This window comes from Chenopodium quinoa, unplaced genomic scaffold (assembly GCF_001683475.1).
Source record: "Chenopodium quinoa cultivar QQ74 unplaced genomic scaffold, ASM168347v1, whole genome shotgun sequence".
Taxonomy (NCBI): domain Eukaryota; kingdom Viridiplantae; phylum Streptophyta; class Magnoliopsida; order Caryophyllales; family Amaranthaceae; genus Chenopodium; species Chenopodium quinoa.
In genome coordinates, this window is record NW_018745684.1 from 1,519,872 (window position 1) to 1,537,709 (window position 17,838).

General features: G+C 34.9%; 4 protein-coding genes across 10 annotated transcripts; 2 read left to right on the forward strand and 2 right to left on the reverse strand.

Annotated features, from left to right (window-relative positions):
• Window positions 1–748: 748 nt before the first annotated feature.
• On the reverse strand, window positions 749–4,271 carry LOC110717450 (trafficking protein particle complex subunit 12-like). Its single transcript, XM_021896151.1, has 2 exons — window positions 2,936–4,271; window positions 749–1,234 (listed from the first exon to the last, which is right to left on the reverse strand). The coding sequence occupies exon 1, from the start codon at window positions 4,005–4,007 to the stop codon at window positions 2,937–2,939; it is 1,071 nt and encodes a 356-aa protein (XP_021751843.1). The 5' UTR covers window positions 4,008–4,271; the 3' UTR covers window positions 749–1,234; window position 2,936.
• A 3,126-nt stretch (window positions 4,272–7,397) lies between these two features.
• On the forward strand, window positions 7,398–10,230 carry LOC110717796 (L-ascorbate oxidase-like). The gene is made up of 5 exons (XM_021896560.1): window positions 7,398–7,963; window positions 8,133–8,225; window positions 8,359–8,571; window positions 8,802–8,987; window positions 9,123–10,230. Exons 1-5 carry the CDS (start codon window positions 7,676–7,678, stop codon window positions 10,092–10,094), a joined length of 1,752 nt encoding a protein of 583 aa, XP_021752252.1. The 5' UTR covers window positions 7,398–7,675; the 3' UTR covers window positions 10,095–10,230.
• Window positions 10,231–11,378: 1,148 nt separating this feature from the next.
• Window positions 11,379–14,421, reverse strand: LOC110717635 (agamous-like MADS-box protein AGL66). 2 transcript variants are annotated; one of them, XM_021896382.1, is made up of 11 exons: window positions 14,237–14,421; window positions 14,067–14,120; window positions 13,922–13,940; window positions 13,607–13,668; window positions 13,419–13,446; window positions 13,271–13,332; window positions 12,979–13,078; window positions 12,622–12,672; window positions 12,406–12,530; window positions 11,973–12,300; window positions 11,379–11,891 (listed from the first exon to the last, which is right to left on the reverse strand). In XM_021896382.1, the coding sequence occupies exons 1-11, from the start codon at window positions 14,419–14,421 to the stop codon at window positions 11,688–11,690; spliced, it is 1,218 nt and encodes a 405-aa protein (XP_021752074.1). In that variant the 3' UTR covers window positions 11,379–11,687. The 2 variants fall into 2 exon arrangements, with proteins under 2 accessions (XP_021752074.1, XP_021752073.1); XM_021896381.1 differs by lacking the exon at window positions 14,237–14,421 and having other exon boundaries at window positions 13,271–13,335; window positions 13,607–14,221.
• A 1,131-nt stretch (window positions 14,422–15,552) lies between these two features.
• LOC110717926 (photosynthetic NDH subunit of lumenal location 4, chloroplastic-like) lies at window positions 15,553–17,716 on the forward strand. 6 transcript variants are annotated; one of them, XM_021896724.1, is made up of 6 exons: window positions 15,553–16,032; window positions 16,134–16,226; window positions 16,583–16,643; window positions 16,740–16,808; window positions 16,969–17,120; window positions 17,409–17,716. In XM_021896724.1, exons 1-5 carry the CDS (start codon window positions 15,628–15,630, stop codon window positions 17,049–17,051), a joined length of 711 nt encoding a protein of 236 aa, XP_021752416.1. In that variant the 5' UTR covers window positions 15,553–15,627; the 3' UTR covers window positions 17,052–17,120; window positions 17,409–17,716. The 6 variants fall into 6 exon arrangements, with proteins under 6 accessions (XP_021752416.1, XP_021752417.1, XP_021752418.1 ...); XM_021896725.1 differs by having other exon boundaries at window positions 17,428–17,716; XM_021896726.1 differs by having other exon boundaries at window positions 17,436–17,716.
• Window positions 17,717–17,838: the final 122 nt, after the last annotated feature.

Sequence of the window (17,838 nt, forward strand, 5' to 3'; positions counted from 1 at the left end):
CTCTCTTTTTTTTTTTTTTTTTTTTTTTGAACGGATTAAAACTTATTTTTAATAAATAAACATTAAAGTGAACGGAATTGGGTCGATGTGGAAAAGATAAAAAAGATGAGCCATAAAATCAGCACTGTACAATATTGCAAAATCTGAAATGATGGGGAAGATGGTGCTCATATGATACAACTAGGGGAATAGTCGTACAAATTTTCAGTTGAAGTACACAAATAAATCAATCTATCAATAACATAATAATAAAACAAACACCAGACACGTGTTACTTTTTTGTGCTTTTTTTTCCCTTCAATTTTTTGTTTTTTTTTTTTATTCACTTCCTAAAAAAAATATTCACTTCTTTATATAATTGTGATTCAATTCCTTAAAAAAAAATTCACATATTTTCCATATCTTTTATTGTATAAAATATATTCTATATTTTTTTTTTTTTTTTGGGTGATCCACCCAGTTTACCCATTGAGTTAATGCGGATTTGAGCTCAATTCTGGGTATAAATTAAGATTCAAACCTTTTTAATTTCATTTAAAAATATGAGTTATATTTTTTGGTAGATTTTGAATTAACAATATAATTCGTTATAAAATTTTGTAAAAACCGTGCATGGTACGGGACTTAATCTAGTTTAATTACATTGTAAACCCAAAAGCTCTGCATGATGTTCTCAAAACTATAATTTTCAGTTGAAGAGCACAAATTATTTTAATTACTGTTATAACTCAAAAGTATATACCTGGTATACAACAAATCCAAAAGCTTTGCATGATGTTCTCTGCGTAGTCTATAACAAATAGTTGAGCAAAACATAATTTTTCTAACAAAAAAAAGTAAAAAGAAGAGATTAAATTAAACCATCAAACACTCTTACAGGTTACAGGCCTACAGCAATTGAGCTACAGAACTTGAATTCTGATAGTTAGATGCAGCACTACATGAAACCACACAATCCTGTACACAGCTTATTTCTTTCTTGAGCCTTTATATGCTTGTTACAGATATACTACTTCCACAAATCGCCTTTATATGCTGTTACAGATATACTATCTCCACAAATCAAGCAAATTTATAATTCCAGCATGGCACTGTTGTTACCGGGTTAAAAGAGCAATTGTTAACAGTAGACCACCAGAGGGGAAATTGACATCGTGTACGAAACACATCCAAATGAGCTCTCGGCCTACAAAAGAGATCTTCATCAATTCTGTCACTCCATTTTGATCAAAACCTGGCCAAGATGGACGCACAAATGTAAGACGCTGATTATAGCGTACTTAAGGTAAATCTAAACCCCCCCCCCCCTCCCAAAAAAAAAAAAAGAAAAGAAAATTACAAAATGCAACATTACACAGAAAGTCAGGAAGTACATGTGGCTCTTTGATCAGAACTAGCTATCATTGTCTCTGAAACTAAAGGTCCTAAGGGGCAATAATTTGAATAAATGGATTTTAACAAGACCACAGCAAATATAAGATACAATTGCAAACGATCCAGGATCATGCGACGAATTCACAATGCACACACAGATAACATGCAACAAAATTTCTATGATAATGGATCCACTAAACCCAAAAAACACATATTGTCATATTGTCAGCATAACATTCATCCCCAGAGATTAAATACAGAAGATTCTAAGTCATTTCTTCACCATTAATTTAAGCTAAGCGAACTTAAGAGGCTTAATTAATCAAGGGTATGAAAGTTGAGTAGCTCAAACTGAGCAAGGCTGTTTTCTAATTTTCATTTTCAATACTCTTGTGTTAAACCAAAGGCTACTGAACCCCAGGATTTTACCTATATCATGTTCATCTTAAAATTTATGATAACAATTGAACCCAACATTTTTTGCAATCCCTCCACTCCCTTCCTGTAACAAGGAAAAATCTCCAAAGGCACAAGTTGTGAGATGTCACCAGATTCCAAACCAATAATCAATACCAGTACAAGTTAATTAAGGCAGGGCAAAGCCTAGGAAGGCAAGGCAACGCAAGGCCAAGACAAGGTAACCAGGTCAAGGGTAGACATCTTAAGACATGATGGCGAAAGATGGACCAAGGCATAGAGAACATGTCTTAAGATGCCCCACCTCAAGAAGGACAAGCATAGCCAAACATTCAAAAAAGAGAAACTAATCTTGGTGCTAATGCGTGCATAACTCAGAGGCATACACCCATTTTGGCAGTAAACCTACTAACTTGTATTTGTGTGGCATCAAGCAGTCTCCTAATCCATGTAAGTTAAAAAGGCCAAAAGACCAAAGTGCCTCATCTACAAGTATATAGAGCTTGTCCAAAAACTGTGAATCAGCAAGCCAGCCCGTCCTATTCGGCAGTTGACATTGCCACCCTCCAAACATAACACTACAACTCTACGAGCACATAAGTTTCATCCCACCATGTCAAAGTCGCTTTTGTATTGCCACAAGATCCCAATTCACACAACTATGACTACAAAACTCTCTCTAAAGTTAACGGTACTAGGCATTAACATTATGGCACAAGGAGATTTACCAGCAAATACTTGGTCCTAATCACCCCTCTAATTAGGTTTGTTATAAAAAAAATTTACATCATAAGGAGTTTCATAGTCACAGAACAATAACTTCGAGCAATAAACAAATGAACTTCACACAGCATGGTTTCAAGAGCCATCGTCATATCATCATCTTAAAAACACAGTTTATAGAGTAACACAACATCAGCAATTCAGCAGCTAAAATTTAAAAGAAACCAAGCTTATCTCACCTGCACTGACCTCATACAATAACATTGAAATCATGGATATCATCTCGAACTTGAAACCACAACCAGAACAACATTCATAATCCACATCAAAAAAATCTAAATCAAACATCATATTCAAAGCAGCCCAACATCAAATGCAGCTCAATTTGACTAAATTAGAAGCAATGAGAATGATTCATTACCTCAAATCCGGGTACAAGAAGGATCAAAGTCATCAGGAGCGAGCCGAGCAATCCAATTACTAAGAGTCTTCTTAATATCAGTGTGATTAACATAAGCTAATTCATACATAGAACAAAGATTAACAATCAAAGTTTCATTAAGCGCAACAGTAGGAACTCTCTCAAGCGAATTCTCCAAAACCTTAATCGAATCCGATAAATCCCTCAAATACATCAAACACAACGCCTTATTATTAATCGCAACAACATCGGAACCATCTCTTTCAATACATTCATCATACTCCCTCACTGCCGAAACATAATCTTTCCCAACCATATAAATCAACGCCTTATTTCTCCCCACCAAATTCCGAACTTCAACACTCAAATTCTCCTCTTTCTCCTTCATCAAACCCTCAACCTTCTGAAACGACAATTTCGCACCTTCCAAATCACCAAATTGCAACTGCACATAACCCAATTTCGAAATCAACGATAAATTACCCATATCTTTCTTCAACATCTCTTTAACCAAAGAAAAACAAACCCCAAATTCCTTTTGATTCGAATGATGACTAATAATCGTCGACAAAACGAAACTCTCTCTCCTCCGCCAAACCTCCCCATTACAACCCTCATCAATGCGAGCACGAACAAATTGCAGAAGAAGATACAACCGGTCCAGAGAATCGGGCCGGCGGCCCAGAAAAGAAGGAAGAAGAGCTTGAAGCCATCGAAGAGAAAAGGGTATCATCGACCCGGTTCGATTCGGGTAAACATTCGGGTATGATTCGTAACGGTAGGAAGAATTGTCGAGATTTTCGAGGGAAGATTCAATGTCGTCTAAAGCGTCGGAGTAGCGACGGAGTTTGGAAAGTGCGACGGCGTTGAAGGCGAGGTAGACGAGGTGTTCGTGAGGGTATCGGAGTTGAGAGAATGATCTTGCTGCTGATACTTTTTCGAGGATTGTATTCCATGATCCTCGAAGTGCGAGTTCGTGGAGTGAGTTGATTTCGTCGGTGATTAGATTGTCGGAGGTTTTAGTGTCGGCAACGCCGTCGACGGCAGTGGTTTGTGTGTTGGAGGTTTCCATTGTGAGGAGGTTGTGGATGGTGGGATCTGAGTTGAATAATAAAGGGGCTTGGTTTTTTTGTGTAGGGTGAAATGGGCTGTTGTGTTGGCCCAATTTGGCCCAATAATATTAATTGAACTCAACTTAGTGAGCTTATGTTGGCAAGGCATTAAAAAGTCATGGGACAACATATGAATTGGATAGTTCTAGAGTTCTAGGCTTTTAGCCACCAAATAAGTATGGGGTCTTTTTGAGAAGCATGAGAAATAGCTCAATGCCTAACCTTGTTCAAATTTGAAAATGTTTTCACGGATATCGTATTAAAGGCTATAATACACAAAATTAGATTATTTTTGGAGGTTTTTGAAATTTGGTGTCAAAAGTTCAAGTAATGGTTAACCCTCAAGATCATGAAAGACTGTTTGGGTTTATATATGCCTAGTAGTTAGTCACATAAAATATTACAGTAAGAAGGTTTTGAGTTAATAATAGGATGTGTGTCTATATATGGATTACAGTTGCTAACTAAATGCAAATTATGTGCCAAAGTAGACGGTTCAAACCACCAAGTGATTTCCTAAGATCTTATAGAGTCCATGAGACGCACCTTGTCTTCTATCCTTTTCATTTGAAAAAGTAAAAAAATCATTAAGTTTATTTAAAGGTTAATACTACCTCCGTTAACAGTTAGTTGCAACGATTTGACATAAAGTAGAGAGGAAAAATGTTCCATCGTTGCAACTAACTGTTAACGGAGGTAGTACATGTTTTCGCATTCATTCTTTTTATACCCCTTTTATCTCCATTTCTGAATTTCCAAACTCGACCCTCTTATTCAAACATCAAAATAGTAACATTGATCGCATAATCGTTGATGTAGTCTTATGACTAATAAAGAGGTCATTGCCATTTGTTATATAATAATGGTCATTGTTGTAGTAGTTATCCACCAATTAAGATATACAAGTCTTTCTTTATAAACGACTTTCTTTTACTATTCGAAAATTTTGGCTTGACTTGTTTAAATTCTCCCAATATGTATAAAACTATCTTCTAATTAAGTAAACACACCAAACAATCAACGGGGGAATATTAATTATTATCATTATCATATTAGCAAACCCATGCAATAGCTTAATAGCTTTTATAGTCACATCAATTACGTATTTATTATAGTTAGAGGTTGTTATCCCCAAGTTTATACACAATACACATACAATTCTTATTATCATATGATCTCATTAATTATTTGTTTGACAAAGAACATATAGATTTATGCATGTTTCAAGCAACTATATTTTTATAGCAAGTAGCCAAGTAGCAACGAAAGCAACGAACCCAACTACTCCGTAGTTAATACACAAATTACGTAACAATACTTTATAATAAGAATATTTCTTGTATATACTTACTGTCGATCCGAGTAGGATTGAAGGAGACAGATTTATATCTTAATCTGATGGCCCGCTATGGCCTGAATGGGCTTTCATGTGTTTGCATTCAATTCTGTAGATCAAGGTGCTCTGCTATCCTTTTTTTATTTTGTTTAATATATGATGATAGTTGAAGAATTGCATGAAATCAACAAATTAAAGACCAAGCAAGAAGAATTGAATAGACTTTAAAAGATATTTTAAGATAATGTTGATTTGAACATGATAGAATTCGTTTACTAAATTGACTATATTACAAAGTTAACTAAATTGTTGTAACTGTTTGATGTTACATCTACAAAAGTAACATTATCAAAATTAATTACTCAACTTGTATCCAAATATTTAACCCTTTATATCTCTTATCTACTCGTACTTTATATATAAGACCATAATACAAAAAATGACCATGTATATCAACCAAAAAACCCCCTAATACTATATAATTTGTATATACTACCTACCTCCGATTATTATTACTCACAACAAAGAGGTATTATTTGTGAGACATAAAATATTCTTTTGTTACGAGTAATGCGAACCGGAGGTAGTATATATATATCTAATTGTTAGTTTAACCTAGTATGAAATTACTTGTGACGACTACACATTTTGGATTGATTATCTATAAATGGAATAAATTTAATTGAAATAGAAGAAGATAAGATCAGAATATGCCCCATAAGCCATAACCCAATTAGGAAAGATTTATGAGACAAAAAACAGTACTGTAGTAAAAACGAGTAACACACGATAACATCTATATACTCCATCAGACCATCACGTTGTATAAAATTATAAAAAGTGTAGTAGTATTATTTTTTATATGGTAGATGAATTATTGAATAACGCGTAAATCTTGTCTTGTACTTTAGTGTCAACTACCATGAGAGGTGTGAGTTGCATGACAATATAAAAATAGAAAGTGTAGTACTCGTAGCTTATTTGGTCTCCAATATTAAAAGAATATATAATGAGAAAGCTGATTAAAGTTTGTGAATTATTCGTCGGAACGAACATTTCAATTATTGAACCTTTTTTAAAAGAAATAATACACGCATGTTATTAATTGACTGAGTAGAATAAATTGCGATTCAAAAAGATCTTACTTTAGTGGTTGAATCTGAAGACTTCTTCACTGATACACATAGATTTTCCCAGGCCAACTGCGTTTTCAGTTTTAAGAGTTGGTTCAAAGAAAGTAGGTGAGCTTGTGTATTTGTTCTTTCGCTATCTTCTACTCTCTTTCCTCTACAAGACTTATGGGGCAAATTTGATGGAACAGCCAATATAGAAAGCGGAACAAAGCTAGTGAGACGTAGAGATAACATTATCGAGTCAGACTGGTCCGTGGCACAATTTGATCCAACATGAAAAAAACATGACATGACAAGAGACGTTACTATGTGAGTAATACATATATACCATATTGTTTAGGAAAAGCATAATACAACACAACAATTCGTTTTCACAAAGTGTACACGAATAAATTAAATACGACTATATAAGCACATCAGTACATCACAATGGTACATGGACTTAAATAATGCATAAACCACTTCTTAAAAATTTCGACATAAGATGAAGTTGATGGGTCTATTAGTTGTAGGCTAAAGCTTAGACAAGCCCAAGGCACATACACCAAACTTGGCCGGATCCACAACCATATATTTAGTAGGACGGAGGGTGTATAGATCTGTAGATGTATGTATTTTCCAAAATCTACTTTTCCAGTCTCCATCCGGCAGTCAAACATACATATACAGACATACATACAATGTTATTATATTATTTGGTAATTGGTAGTATGGGCACACACTAGTTGGTTTTTTGCTACAAACTAACGGAGTACTATTACATTACCGTCCATCTAGAGAGATACCATAAAAAAATAGAAACACGGTTTTAGAATATAATAATAGTACGTAATCATCTGTTTGAATATAAAGTGCAAAGTGAAAGTCAATATATTACACTAAGCTATCAAGAATGGCAGACATTAAGAAGTATCCCAAAAAAATCAATATGTATTAACTACTACTGCGGACAGATAGCTACATGTGTACGATATTTTATACACACTATATATATAAAGCTACCCAAACTTAAGCATATCAAAATATATGCACCCCTTTCTTTTAAAACCAAACCACCCTTAGTTTTTCCTTCTACTCCTTGTGCTAGCTGCCCTGCCTCGCCGGCCACCACGACCGCAACAATTACCGTGACTAACATAAAAAAACTAGTTTGTCGACAATGGCGACCGATGGATGTAGGAGGACGGGTTTAAAGTGGCCTCTATATTATGTGCTATTTATGATAATATTGAGTACTTGTACCGTAGAAGCCAAAACAAGATATTATAAATGGGATGTAAAGTATGAGTTCAAGTCACCAGATTGTTACAAGAAATTAGTGATTACTATAAATGGCATGTTCCCTGGACCTACCATCACTGCTGAAGAAGGTGATACTGTTGTTGTTGAAGTTACCAATAACTTGGTTACTGAAAACACTGCCATTCATTGGCATGGTATTCGACAGGTTAGTTTATTTGATAATTTGCTCATTTATATAACTTTGTACTTTTTTATATTGAAAGATTATTAGCTTTAGTTTCTACTTTACCTTTAATTTAAGTTTACCTTAGTACTGTATTATGTGTATTTTTTTCATGTGTTCAATTTTACTAATTGGTATACGTGCTTTATAGATTGGAACACCATGGGCTGATGGAACCGAAGGCGTTACTCAATGTCCTATTATCCCCGGAGATACTTTTGTGTACAAATTTGTTGTTGACAGGGTAATTTTTTTAGTACAACATAAAACTTCATTTCAATTTACTTAGCAATATGCCTGATTTTAAGATTAGCAAATACTGTAGTATTTATCATTATACTAATCAAATATACGTGTTTGTGTACAAAATTGAACAGGCGGGCACATACTTATACCATGCCCATTACGGGATGCAGAGAGAAGAAGGATTGAACGGCATGATCATTGTTTCGGTTCCTAAAGGACAATCCGAGCCGTTCACTTATGACTTTGATCGTAGCATCATGCTAACAGATTGGTACCACAAGAGTGCTCTTGATCACACCGTAGGTTTGAATTCCAATCCATTTGTTTGGGTTGGTGAACCTCAGGTATTAGTCAAACATGTTAATTAGAATTTTATTTTCTCACGTAGTTAATTAATAGTCTTTACATTATTATATTATTTTCTCATGTTAATTAGAATTTTATTTTCTCATGTTAATTACACGAGAGTTTACTTTTATATTATAATAAATAATGTATATTCGTGTTACTTTAGGCCTTTAGCTATAAAATTCAAATGACTAATTCGTTACATGTTTGTTTTAATATGATATAGTCGCTTCTTATACAAGGAAGAGGCAATTTCAGTTGCTCAGCCGTCAGCATTGCTTCGGAGCCAGATGTCTGTAACGCTACACGTCCCGAATGCTCCCCGTTTGCCTTGACTGTGGTTCCTGGGAAAACTTATCGCCTTCGCATTGCTAGCTTAACTTCTTTGTCTGCACTAAACTTTGAGATTGAGGTAATAATAATTCATATTTCATGTGTAATTGACTTTTATTTATTTAGTAACTTTTTTTTTATTTTTTTGTTTAATTATTTTGTTTATATTATTGATTATAATACTGATGATATGCACACTTGTATATGTTACCAGGGGCATAACATGACGGTAGTCGAGGCAGATGGACATTTTGTTGAGCCATTTGTAGTTAAAAACTTATTCATCTACTCAGGAGAAACCTACTCAGTTCTAGTAAAGGCCAACCAAGACCCATCAAGGAACTATTGGGCTACAACTAATGTTGTGAGCCGAAAGCCCGGAACTCCCACGGGTCAAGCCATCTTTAACTACTACCCAAATCGACCTGAACAAAATCCACCAACTACCCCCACCACGGGCCCCATGTGGAACGACTCTGAACCAAGAAGAGCCCAGAGTCTAGCAATTAAGGCGCGGGAGGGGTTTATTCAAACCCCACCTGCCACCTCAGATAAAGTGATCATTCTCCTCAACACTCAGAACAAGGTTAATGGATACACAAAATGGGCCATCAACAACGTATCCTTCACCTTGCCCACCACCCCGTACTTGGTGGCTCTCAAGGAGAACAGGTTGAGGAACAAACTCCACCACGTGTTTGACCAAACACCACCTCCAACCGGCTATGATTGGCTAAACTATGACATCAATGTTAACCAAACCAATGTCAATGCCACCTCTAGTAACGGTATCTACCGTAACAAGTTTAACACGACTATTGACATTGTGTTACAAAATGCAAACATGATCAACCCTAACAACAGTGAAACTCACCCGTGGCATTTGCATGGGCATGATTTTTGGGTGTTAGGATATGGAAATGGCAAGTTTGACCCCTTCAACGACCCGAAAAAGTACAACTTGGTAAACCCGATAATGAAGAATACGGTACCCCTTCATCCATACGGGTGGACTGCCATACGTTTTCGGGCCGATAACCCGGGTGTTTGGTTGTTCCATTGTCATATAGATGCCCATTTTGCCATGGGTATGGGAATTGTTTTTGAGGAAGGAATTGAAAGGGTTGGTCAATTGCCTAACAACATTATGGGTTGTGGACTTACCAAACGCCTAATCACTCCATAGTTCCTTAATTATTAGCCTAACTTCAATGTTTGAGAATTCTTTTATTCTTACTTTAATTTTATCCCCCTGAATTCAAGGGATCATTTTTCTTTGTAAATCATATTTAATGAAATGATCGATGTCTTCCTTATTTGTACATGCAATGCGTGTATTAGGGGTGCAAGTTATTTGGATAAAGACTATAAAGTATAGCCTAATTCGAAATATTTTGTATTTGATAATGGACTGGCCTGGCAAATTGTCCATTAAATGCCATTAATAAACGCGTATTTGTGCAATTATATATTTTGAGTTTAGTCATAAGTTTTAGTTTGCAAAATCCCTTTTCTCAATTAACAACAATTCCATCTCCAAAACATACATGTACAAATCACTAGCTAAAATTCATTAATGTAGATATAAAAACAATACTCGTATTTGGTACAACTATGGGTGATTCGTTTTTTTTAATTATGATTTACAACCCTTAGGACTGCATTTGAAAATTTATGACAAAATCATGCACCAATAAGTATTATTTGTGCTTAATACGAGTACCTAATATTTTCTTTCGTACTTAATACTTAATCTTTCCTTTCGATTACTCGTAATTTAATAAATTGTCCCATGGACATACAATGATGGAGCAATTATGGGTGTTTGAATAACGTAGTGGTATTTCAAATAAACCACCTTCCTCTCTTCCCATTATTTTTATTCCCATGTTCCAACCCTACAGTTGACACAATGCATTAATGTGCATCGCTATATTGGTCAAATTGGACAATGACTTATCTGTGGGCTGATCTGATTAAGATTGCAGATAATGATCTCAATTGAAATTGTGTACTCTGTATTAAGCTAACCAAACGTAGTAATCTATACAGGTGCCTTTTTTTTCTTTTTTTTTCACCTGCAAAAATTTAAACTAAATTTATCAGACCTGATTAGCCCTAATTTTCATGTTATACACTTGATATGATCGGAGCTGATCAACCTTGATTAGTCCTGAAACTTATATCTACCTCATCAAACGGACAAAATTTCCAACACATTGCTTATCATTGCTGCAACCACAACTAACACGATTATCTAATTAATGCCCGTGATGATAAGGGTTTATTGGGTTAGATTGATCATTATTACCTGATTGAGAGTTACAAATAGATGATTAGGACTAGTTACCTGTACTTTCAAACACTCAAAGTGACATACCCACCAAGTAACAACCTTGGTGTATGATCATACACAGCTCCTTTGAAATTAAGTTCTGATAGGTACTTAGGTAAAGTTCATAACCTCAAAAATGTAATATTATTTACGTTGTATATAATAAAAGTTGCAAAATGCTAAATACTGTATGTATATATCTTCTATTAGTCCAGCACCATGCACATTTTGTTTAGAGATGCTACTGGTTGTGGTATGGGAGATGGAGGAGGGACCTTTAAATTTGTCTCGGATTTACAGTTTGGAATGATATAAACTAATGTAAAGAATCAGGAGCACACGTACGGCTGCAACGCCTTCAGACAGCCAGGAGCCAATAAGTTACAACATTAGTAATACATGGATAGGATCATGGGATTACAGAGACTTTTAGGAGCATTTGCTTCATTGCATATTGAGTTGTGGAATTTTATGGTCAAAATTTGATGCAGAGGTAGCAGAAGCATCTTCACTGCATTGGATATGCCCTCCTACTCCAATTTCTACTATACCGCATCCCATGGTTGCAGGAATCGCCTCTACTTGTTGTCCTGTAACCATCGCGGATGGTGCTTCCCCTACACCAGCAGCCCCCCCTGCCAATTCTTGCTGCCAATGACCAATCAATTCAATTTAGTATTTATTTGACCTTATGATGAGTAAAAAAAAATACTAAAGGATATCATTAACCTTGATAAGTGAAGAATATGAAGTGGTGTTAGACTGCATCAAAGCATTGAGAAGCTCAGTTGAAGTGTAAGCCTGATGCCACGTTGGAAGTGCTCCGATCCCACCTGTTTGATCATGGGGATGATGTTGGTGTTGTTGATGTTGCTGTTGCTGCTGCTGTTGTTGATGATGTTGTTGCTGCTGTTGTTGATGATGATGAGCAGTTGTTGTGCCTCCCATCTGAGTGTTATGTTGATTCATGGCAGCATTCATGGCATTCCCCCCCTGCCCATGATTCAAGGTTTCGTATATAGTTGTTGTTCCCGGTGTTGCTGAAGAATGGTTTGGCCTTCATTTTGTACCAATACAACAATGAGCCAGAGGATAGTCATTCATTACAGGTTTCCAGACACAAATCATAAGATGTTTTAAGAAACAGCGAAAAGTAAATTACCTCATGGCAATGGTATTAGAAGGGTCAGAGCTAGTGAAAATTTGGCCTTGGTTATGACCATTTTCTGGCAACCAACCTATGTCTTCAAACGACGTTGGCATCCCTTCACTCGTGTCCAAGAAAATCTTGCGATTTTACAATCATCAACATATTAGCCAAGGAGTTATAAGCACTTCAAAGTTCAAAGACAAAGCAATATCAATAACTAGTAGTTACCTGGACACCTGAAGGGTCATAGCTAGACATATGATTGCTCAGCAAGTATTTCTGCAAAGGACAACACAAAATCAAGCAACTACAAAAACAGAATCCTCAACTTTAATACAGTTACAAAGGACAACACAAAATCAAGCAACTACAAAAACAGAATCCTCAACTTTAATACAGTTATTCACAAATGCTTTTAAGTCCTGCCTTCTAATACTATTGAAAGGAAAACTGCACCTTATGAAGATAGAGCACTAAAGTGTTACACAAGAAGTTATGATACTTAATTACAACAATAGTCTTAATAAAGATTTGATACTGAACTCGATTCATCAGTCTGTCCATTTGCTGTAGTGCAGTACATACCTTTCGTTGTGAGACGCGTGACAAAGCATCAATGAGGTTCTTCTCACATGATTCAAGTTCTCCCATTGATGTGAAGGCCATTGGATCAGGCTCATAAATCCTGATCATAAAAAATTTAACAGAACACTAGTCAGAAATCATGTAACAAAACACTAATTCTTAGGAAAATAGTTCAACACATTCAAATTAATCATGCATTATTATCACTCTTTCTCAAATAAACCGAGGTACAGAGAAACAATGCAACAAAAACCAAATGTTTGACATTGTGTCAGTAAACTAAGTTTATAACCTTAATTGATCCTCAGCCATCTGAAGTTGGTGTAGCAAGTTATTCACTTCTTGTTGAAGATCCTGCTAAAAAACATAAATCCAAGCCAAATTAATATCTAACGAAGTCCTTTTACATTTAATTAGGAAGGAAGATAATAAATTTATACCTCCAAGTTTGAGTTACATCCTCCAGGGCTGCAAGTAAAATCAACTTGTCAGGAAAGATAAAAATAAAATAAAACAAAAAGAACGCGACATGTGAAAAACCTATCATTTAAAGTTACATGATGAATTGTACGCGTTTGTGTGTGCTTCTAAACAATTTTAAATAAGCGAAAGGATGAGAAATACGAACTTGGCAAGTTGAAGAGCAATGTCATTCTCCGTCTTGAGCTTTTTTAGGGTGCCTATTAAGTACTGCAAGGACATGGAAATTAATACATGACCCTTTGCCAATTGCTAGCTTAGACATTAAATTGAACGAGATTCTTTCCAATAACTAGACGGCCCACCTATCGTTAGGCAGGGGTTTGTGAACACGACATTTCTCATTCTTTTAAAATTTTCCCATTTTTCATTTCCATAATTAGATGGTCTAGTAATCGGAGAGAATTCTCTTAATATAACAACAAAATTAAAAAAAAAAATTGTAAGTCTTACAATATCGTACCTCTCGATTATGAACGAAGCTGTTCATTGGAGTTGAAAGAAAGAAAGGTCCACTAAAATGTCAGTAAGTATTGCATATTAATCCATGAAAGGTAAAATCAAACAATGAATGACAAAACAAATATAATTGATAAAAAAAAACTTACTTTCCCCTATCATGGCCGGGAAGATTAATGTAACGCGTTAATACATCTTCAATTCTACAAACAAAAAAAAAAAAAAAAATCAAACAAAATTAATATAAAAAATCATAAACAGATTAGCCAAAGTTACGCAAATATCACACATGAAAAAAGTTTCCTAGGGAAAAACGAACCTTTTACGGCCAGAAAAATGGCTAAGACGACCGGAAGGCGAAAACATAATAAGTGCAATATCAATGTCACATAAGATAGAGAGCTCGTAAGCTTTCTTAATGAGTCCATTTCGTCGTTTTGAAAATGTAACTTGACGATTGGTGGTATTCTCAATCCTTTTGATCTGAAGTTTAACCCGACCCATGATAATATTATTGTACTAAGGTTATTTTATGTTCTATACACAAAAAAATTAACAATAAGAATTAAGGAAAATGATGATGGCGAAATGAAGATGATCAAAAGGAAAAGAGAAATGAAGGGACAAGAGAAAAGAAAGATGCGATGAAAGAGGAGAGGAGCAAGGATTTACGCTGAGGAATTGAAGAGTTTGAGTCAAATTTTCATCATTTTTTTTATTTGTTGTTAAATTAACTGTCATGGCGGGTGATGTGGAAACCAATTTTTACGCTCATTATTTATTTATTTTTCCCAATGGTTTTGGAACGAAACAAAAAAATTTCCAATAGATGTTGTAGTGTTGTACTTACACTACAATTTTTAAATGAATTATATACTAAACACACATATTAATGTACGGGTTTGATGTTTCATGTACTGAAACATACTCTATAATCATAATAGTTTGACTTTTGCACTATTAGATATTTACTTGACTATATTTTTTAAACATATATTGTTATATAAAATATTTTTGGATTAATTAGTCTCTATGTATATTGTCATCCCTACCTTTTAAAAAGTATGAAAAAACACTTATGAATAGTGTGAAGATAATTATATCCTTAAAAATATTTGTTTACCTATATGCCCCTATTAATATGATGTTAATTGCTTGACTCTAAGTTTATCCTTGTGAAATTTAATGATTTAACTCTCATGAATAGTGTTTAGACAATTATATCCTCTAAAATTTTAATTACTTAATTTGCCTTACTAATGTTAATTGCTTTTTTTTTTTTTTTTTTTAACTCTTAAGAATAATGTGCCAATATTTAGGCCCCTAAAAATATTTGTTTACATATATATTTTTCCTTATTATGTTGCCAACAACTAAAAAACTCCTTTAAAAAGGCTAATTATGACACGCGAGCTATGGTGGGATCGCGCGCAATTGCCACCCTAGTTATATCAAACTTTTATATTTCACATTAATATATAATTACTAACTCTCCTTACACGGTTACACCTGGGTAGCATATCTATGTGAGTATGTGACAATTTTTTTTAGGAAGCCCTCAATGAAATATAGAATATGTCTATTTTAGAGTACATATAATTTTTATCTAAATATTACATGTATTTGTCATTTTGTCTATTACCATGTATTTGGGATAAGAAGAGTGTGAGCACATCTCCTCCAACCAGAAGAAGCACAAAAAAAATTAAAATGGCGGTATGTGCAACTGCAGCAACAACAGCAGCACTCACAGCCATTGCCAATGCCAATTCGAGTACATCAAAAAAGCTTTCAAAACTCAAATTCCGAACTCTGAAACCAACCTCGAACAAATCTAACCCAAGTAGTCCTACTGGTTGGTTGGACGATACTGATAAGAAAATGTCAGCAAATGTTGCAGGAAGGCGAAAAGTACTAGAAATGGGACTTATTGGAGTTATGGCAGCTTCTACAATGGCTTTTGGGTTTCCATCAGAAGCAGATGCTTTAAGAGTAGAGTACTATGCCACTACTGCCGAGCCTTCTTGTGAACTCAATGTAGTTCGTTCTGGCTTAGCTTACTGTGACCTTGTTGTTGGTTCCGGTCCTGCAGCTCCTTATAACACCCTTATCAATGTACTAGTCTCATTGACAATCTTTCTTTAACTTTTTGATTTTCTTCCTAGCTTAACTTGTTTGTTTCTCTACAATTTTGATTGGTTATTTATGGATTTTAGGTGCACTACACTGCAAGATTTGGTGATGAGACTGTCTTTGATAGCAGCTATAAACGCGGTAGACCTCTTACTATGCGCATTGGTGTAGGCAAAGTATACGTTCTGCTCTGCTCTGCTCTTTCCCTTCCACTCTTAAGAAATCAATCTTTCTTTCTTTTGGTGATATTATTATGTGTTTCTTATACTTAAATGTGAGGAATATTGAAAATTAGGATAGTTTTAAGCTTAACACCCAAGTAAGACTTGCCTAATTTCATTTAAGAATAAGAATCACATAATAATATGATTTGTTTGGGGCTGTAATTTGAAATAATTGCACAATCAAAATGGAACTTCTCTTACTCTAAACCGGTTTCTCAGCAGTATTGTATATTGTTCAGGGAATGCATATATAATTCTGATCAACCATATAATTGTGATGAATATATCAATTTCATTTCAAATTGCAGGTTATTAGAGGATTGGATCAAGGGATTTTTGGTGGTGATGGGGTACCCCCTATGCAAGTTGGTATGCCAGCTTGAAAGATTAAATTTTTGCATAATATGTTTTGCAATGCTTTTACATAGTCTTTCCCTGCAATTAAATCTCTGGATTCATATACAGGTGGGAAACGTAAGCTCCGTATTCCTCCAGAGTTAGCCTATGGACCAGAACCAGCTGGTTGTTTTTCAGGTATAATACAAAAAACTGTGTTCATTGAAATACACAGCCAGAAAAAGGTCTCAAATCAGAACATTTCTAAAAAAATTACAATATCAGGTTGCCTAAAACCTCGGCTTGTGTTCTTCAGCAATGACAATACGTCTAACAATTGAACTAATTACTTCTGCAGGCGATTGCAACATACCGGCCAATGCAACTCTGCTTTATGACATTAACTTTGTGAATATATACTCGGGAAATAGGGCAAAGTAAGCACAATCTTGCTCAATGCACACTTGATCACACTTGATTCGATGCACCAGGAGATCGATTTCAGTCCAAGTGAGCTCCTCTCCCTCACTCTAAATTTCTTTAGTAACAAGATATTGTACATTTGTATCAGTAACCTTAGCATGTGCTCAGGTAATAAGTCTTCTACAGATAACAGCTTTATTTCAATCTCTCTCTTTTTTTTTTTTTTTTGAAGAAAGCTTTGTTTCAATCTCTTAAATGTCATCCATTTGCAGATAATTCTATCCTAGAGCAACCAAAAAGTTGCAGTTGTCTCATTGACTGTATTTTATAAAGTCATTCAAGTTGAATATGTGTTATGCTTTAACCACCCTATAGAAATTCTGTTGTAATATAGACTAACAGGTAATTCAAACAGCAGCTTCCATTGCTCCAAGTCCCAACTGATGCCTACCAAAGTTGAAACATTGTTAGCGAATTGGCATGCTGAGAGTTTGGAATGTTTTTGTTACTTCAGATTCTACTTATTAGTATTAAAAAGAGACTGTCAGATATATTACATTTTCGCTATACTTATATGTATCCTGTTGTACAAGTTCCTCCTGCTGCGCAATGTTTATAAAAGCTACAGTATATGTCATCATTATTATATTCATAGGAAGTCATGAAAATTTCATACTGTGCTATTGTTTTGCATATACTCCATATTTACTTAATTTAATATATACTTCATATACTTAGTCTTCGGTGCCTTTATTGCAAGCTTGATTTTAGAGGCCCTGTTAAGTTTTGACAAAGAATTTCAAAC

Excerpts from the sequence above, each read along its gene's own strand:
- LOC110717635 (XM_021896382.1), bottom strand. The coding sequence starts at position 14,421 with ATGGGTCGGGTTAAACTTCAGATCAAAAGGATTGAGAATACCACCAAT. Across the intron at positions 14,121-14,236 it reads CATTTTTCTGGCCGTAAAAG|AATTGAAGATGTATTAACGC; the intron begins GTTCGTTTTTCC and ends TTTTGTTTGTAG. Across the intron at positions 13,079-13,270 it reads ATGGCTGAGGATCAATTAAG|GATTTATGAGCCTGATCCAA; the intron begins GTTATAAACTTA and ends TTTTATGATCAG.
- LOC110717796 (XM_021896560.1), top strand. The coding sequence starts at position 7,676 with ATGGCGACCGATGGATGTAGGAGGACGGGTTTAAAGTGGCCTCTATAT. Across the intron at positions 8,226-8,358 it reads ACAAATTTGTTGTTGACAGG|GCGGGCACATACTTATACCA; the intron begins GTAATTTTTTTA and ends AAAATTGAACAG. Across the intron at positions 8,988-9,122 it reads CACTAAACTTTGAGATTGAG|GGGCATAACATGACGGTAGT; the intron begins GTAATAATAATT and ends ATATGTTACCAG.
- LOC110717926 (XM_021896724.1), top strand. The coding sequence starts at position 15,628 with ATGGCGGTATGTGCAACTGCAGCAACAACAGCAGCACTCACAGCCATT. Across the intron at positions 16,644-16,739 it reads GGTACCCCCTATGCAAGTTG|GTGGGAAACGTAAGCTCCGT; the intron begins GTATGCCAGCTT and ends ATTCATATACAG. Across the intron at positions 16,809-16,968 it reads ACCAGCTGGTTGTTTTTCAG|GCGATTGCAACATACCGGCC; the intron begins GTATAATACAAA and ends TTACTTCTGCAG.
- LOC110717450 (XM_021896151.1), bottom strand. The coding sequence starts at position 4,007 with ATGGAAACCTCCAACACACAAACCACTGCCGTCGACGGCGTTGCCGAC.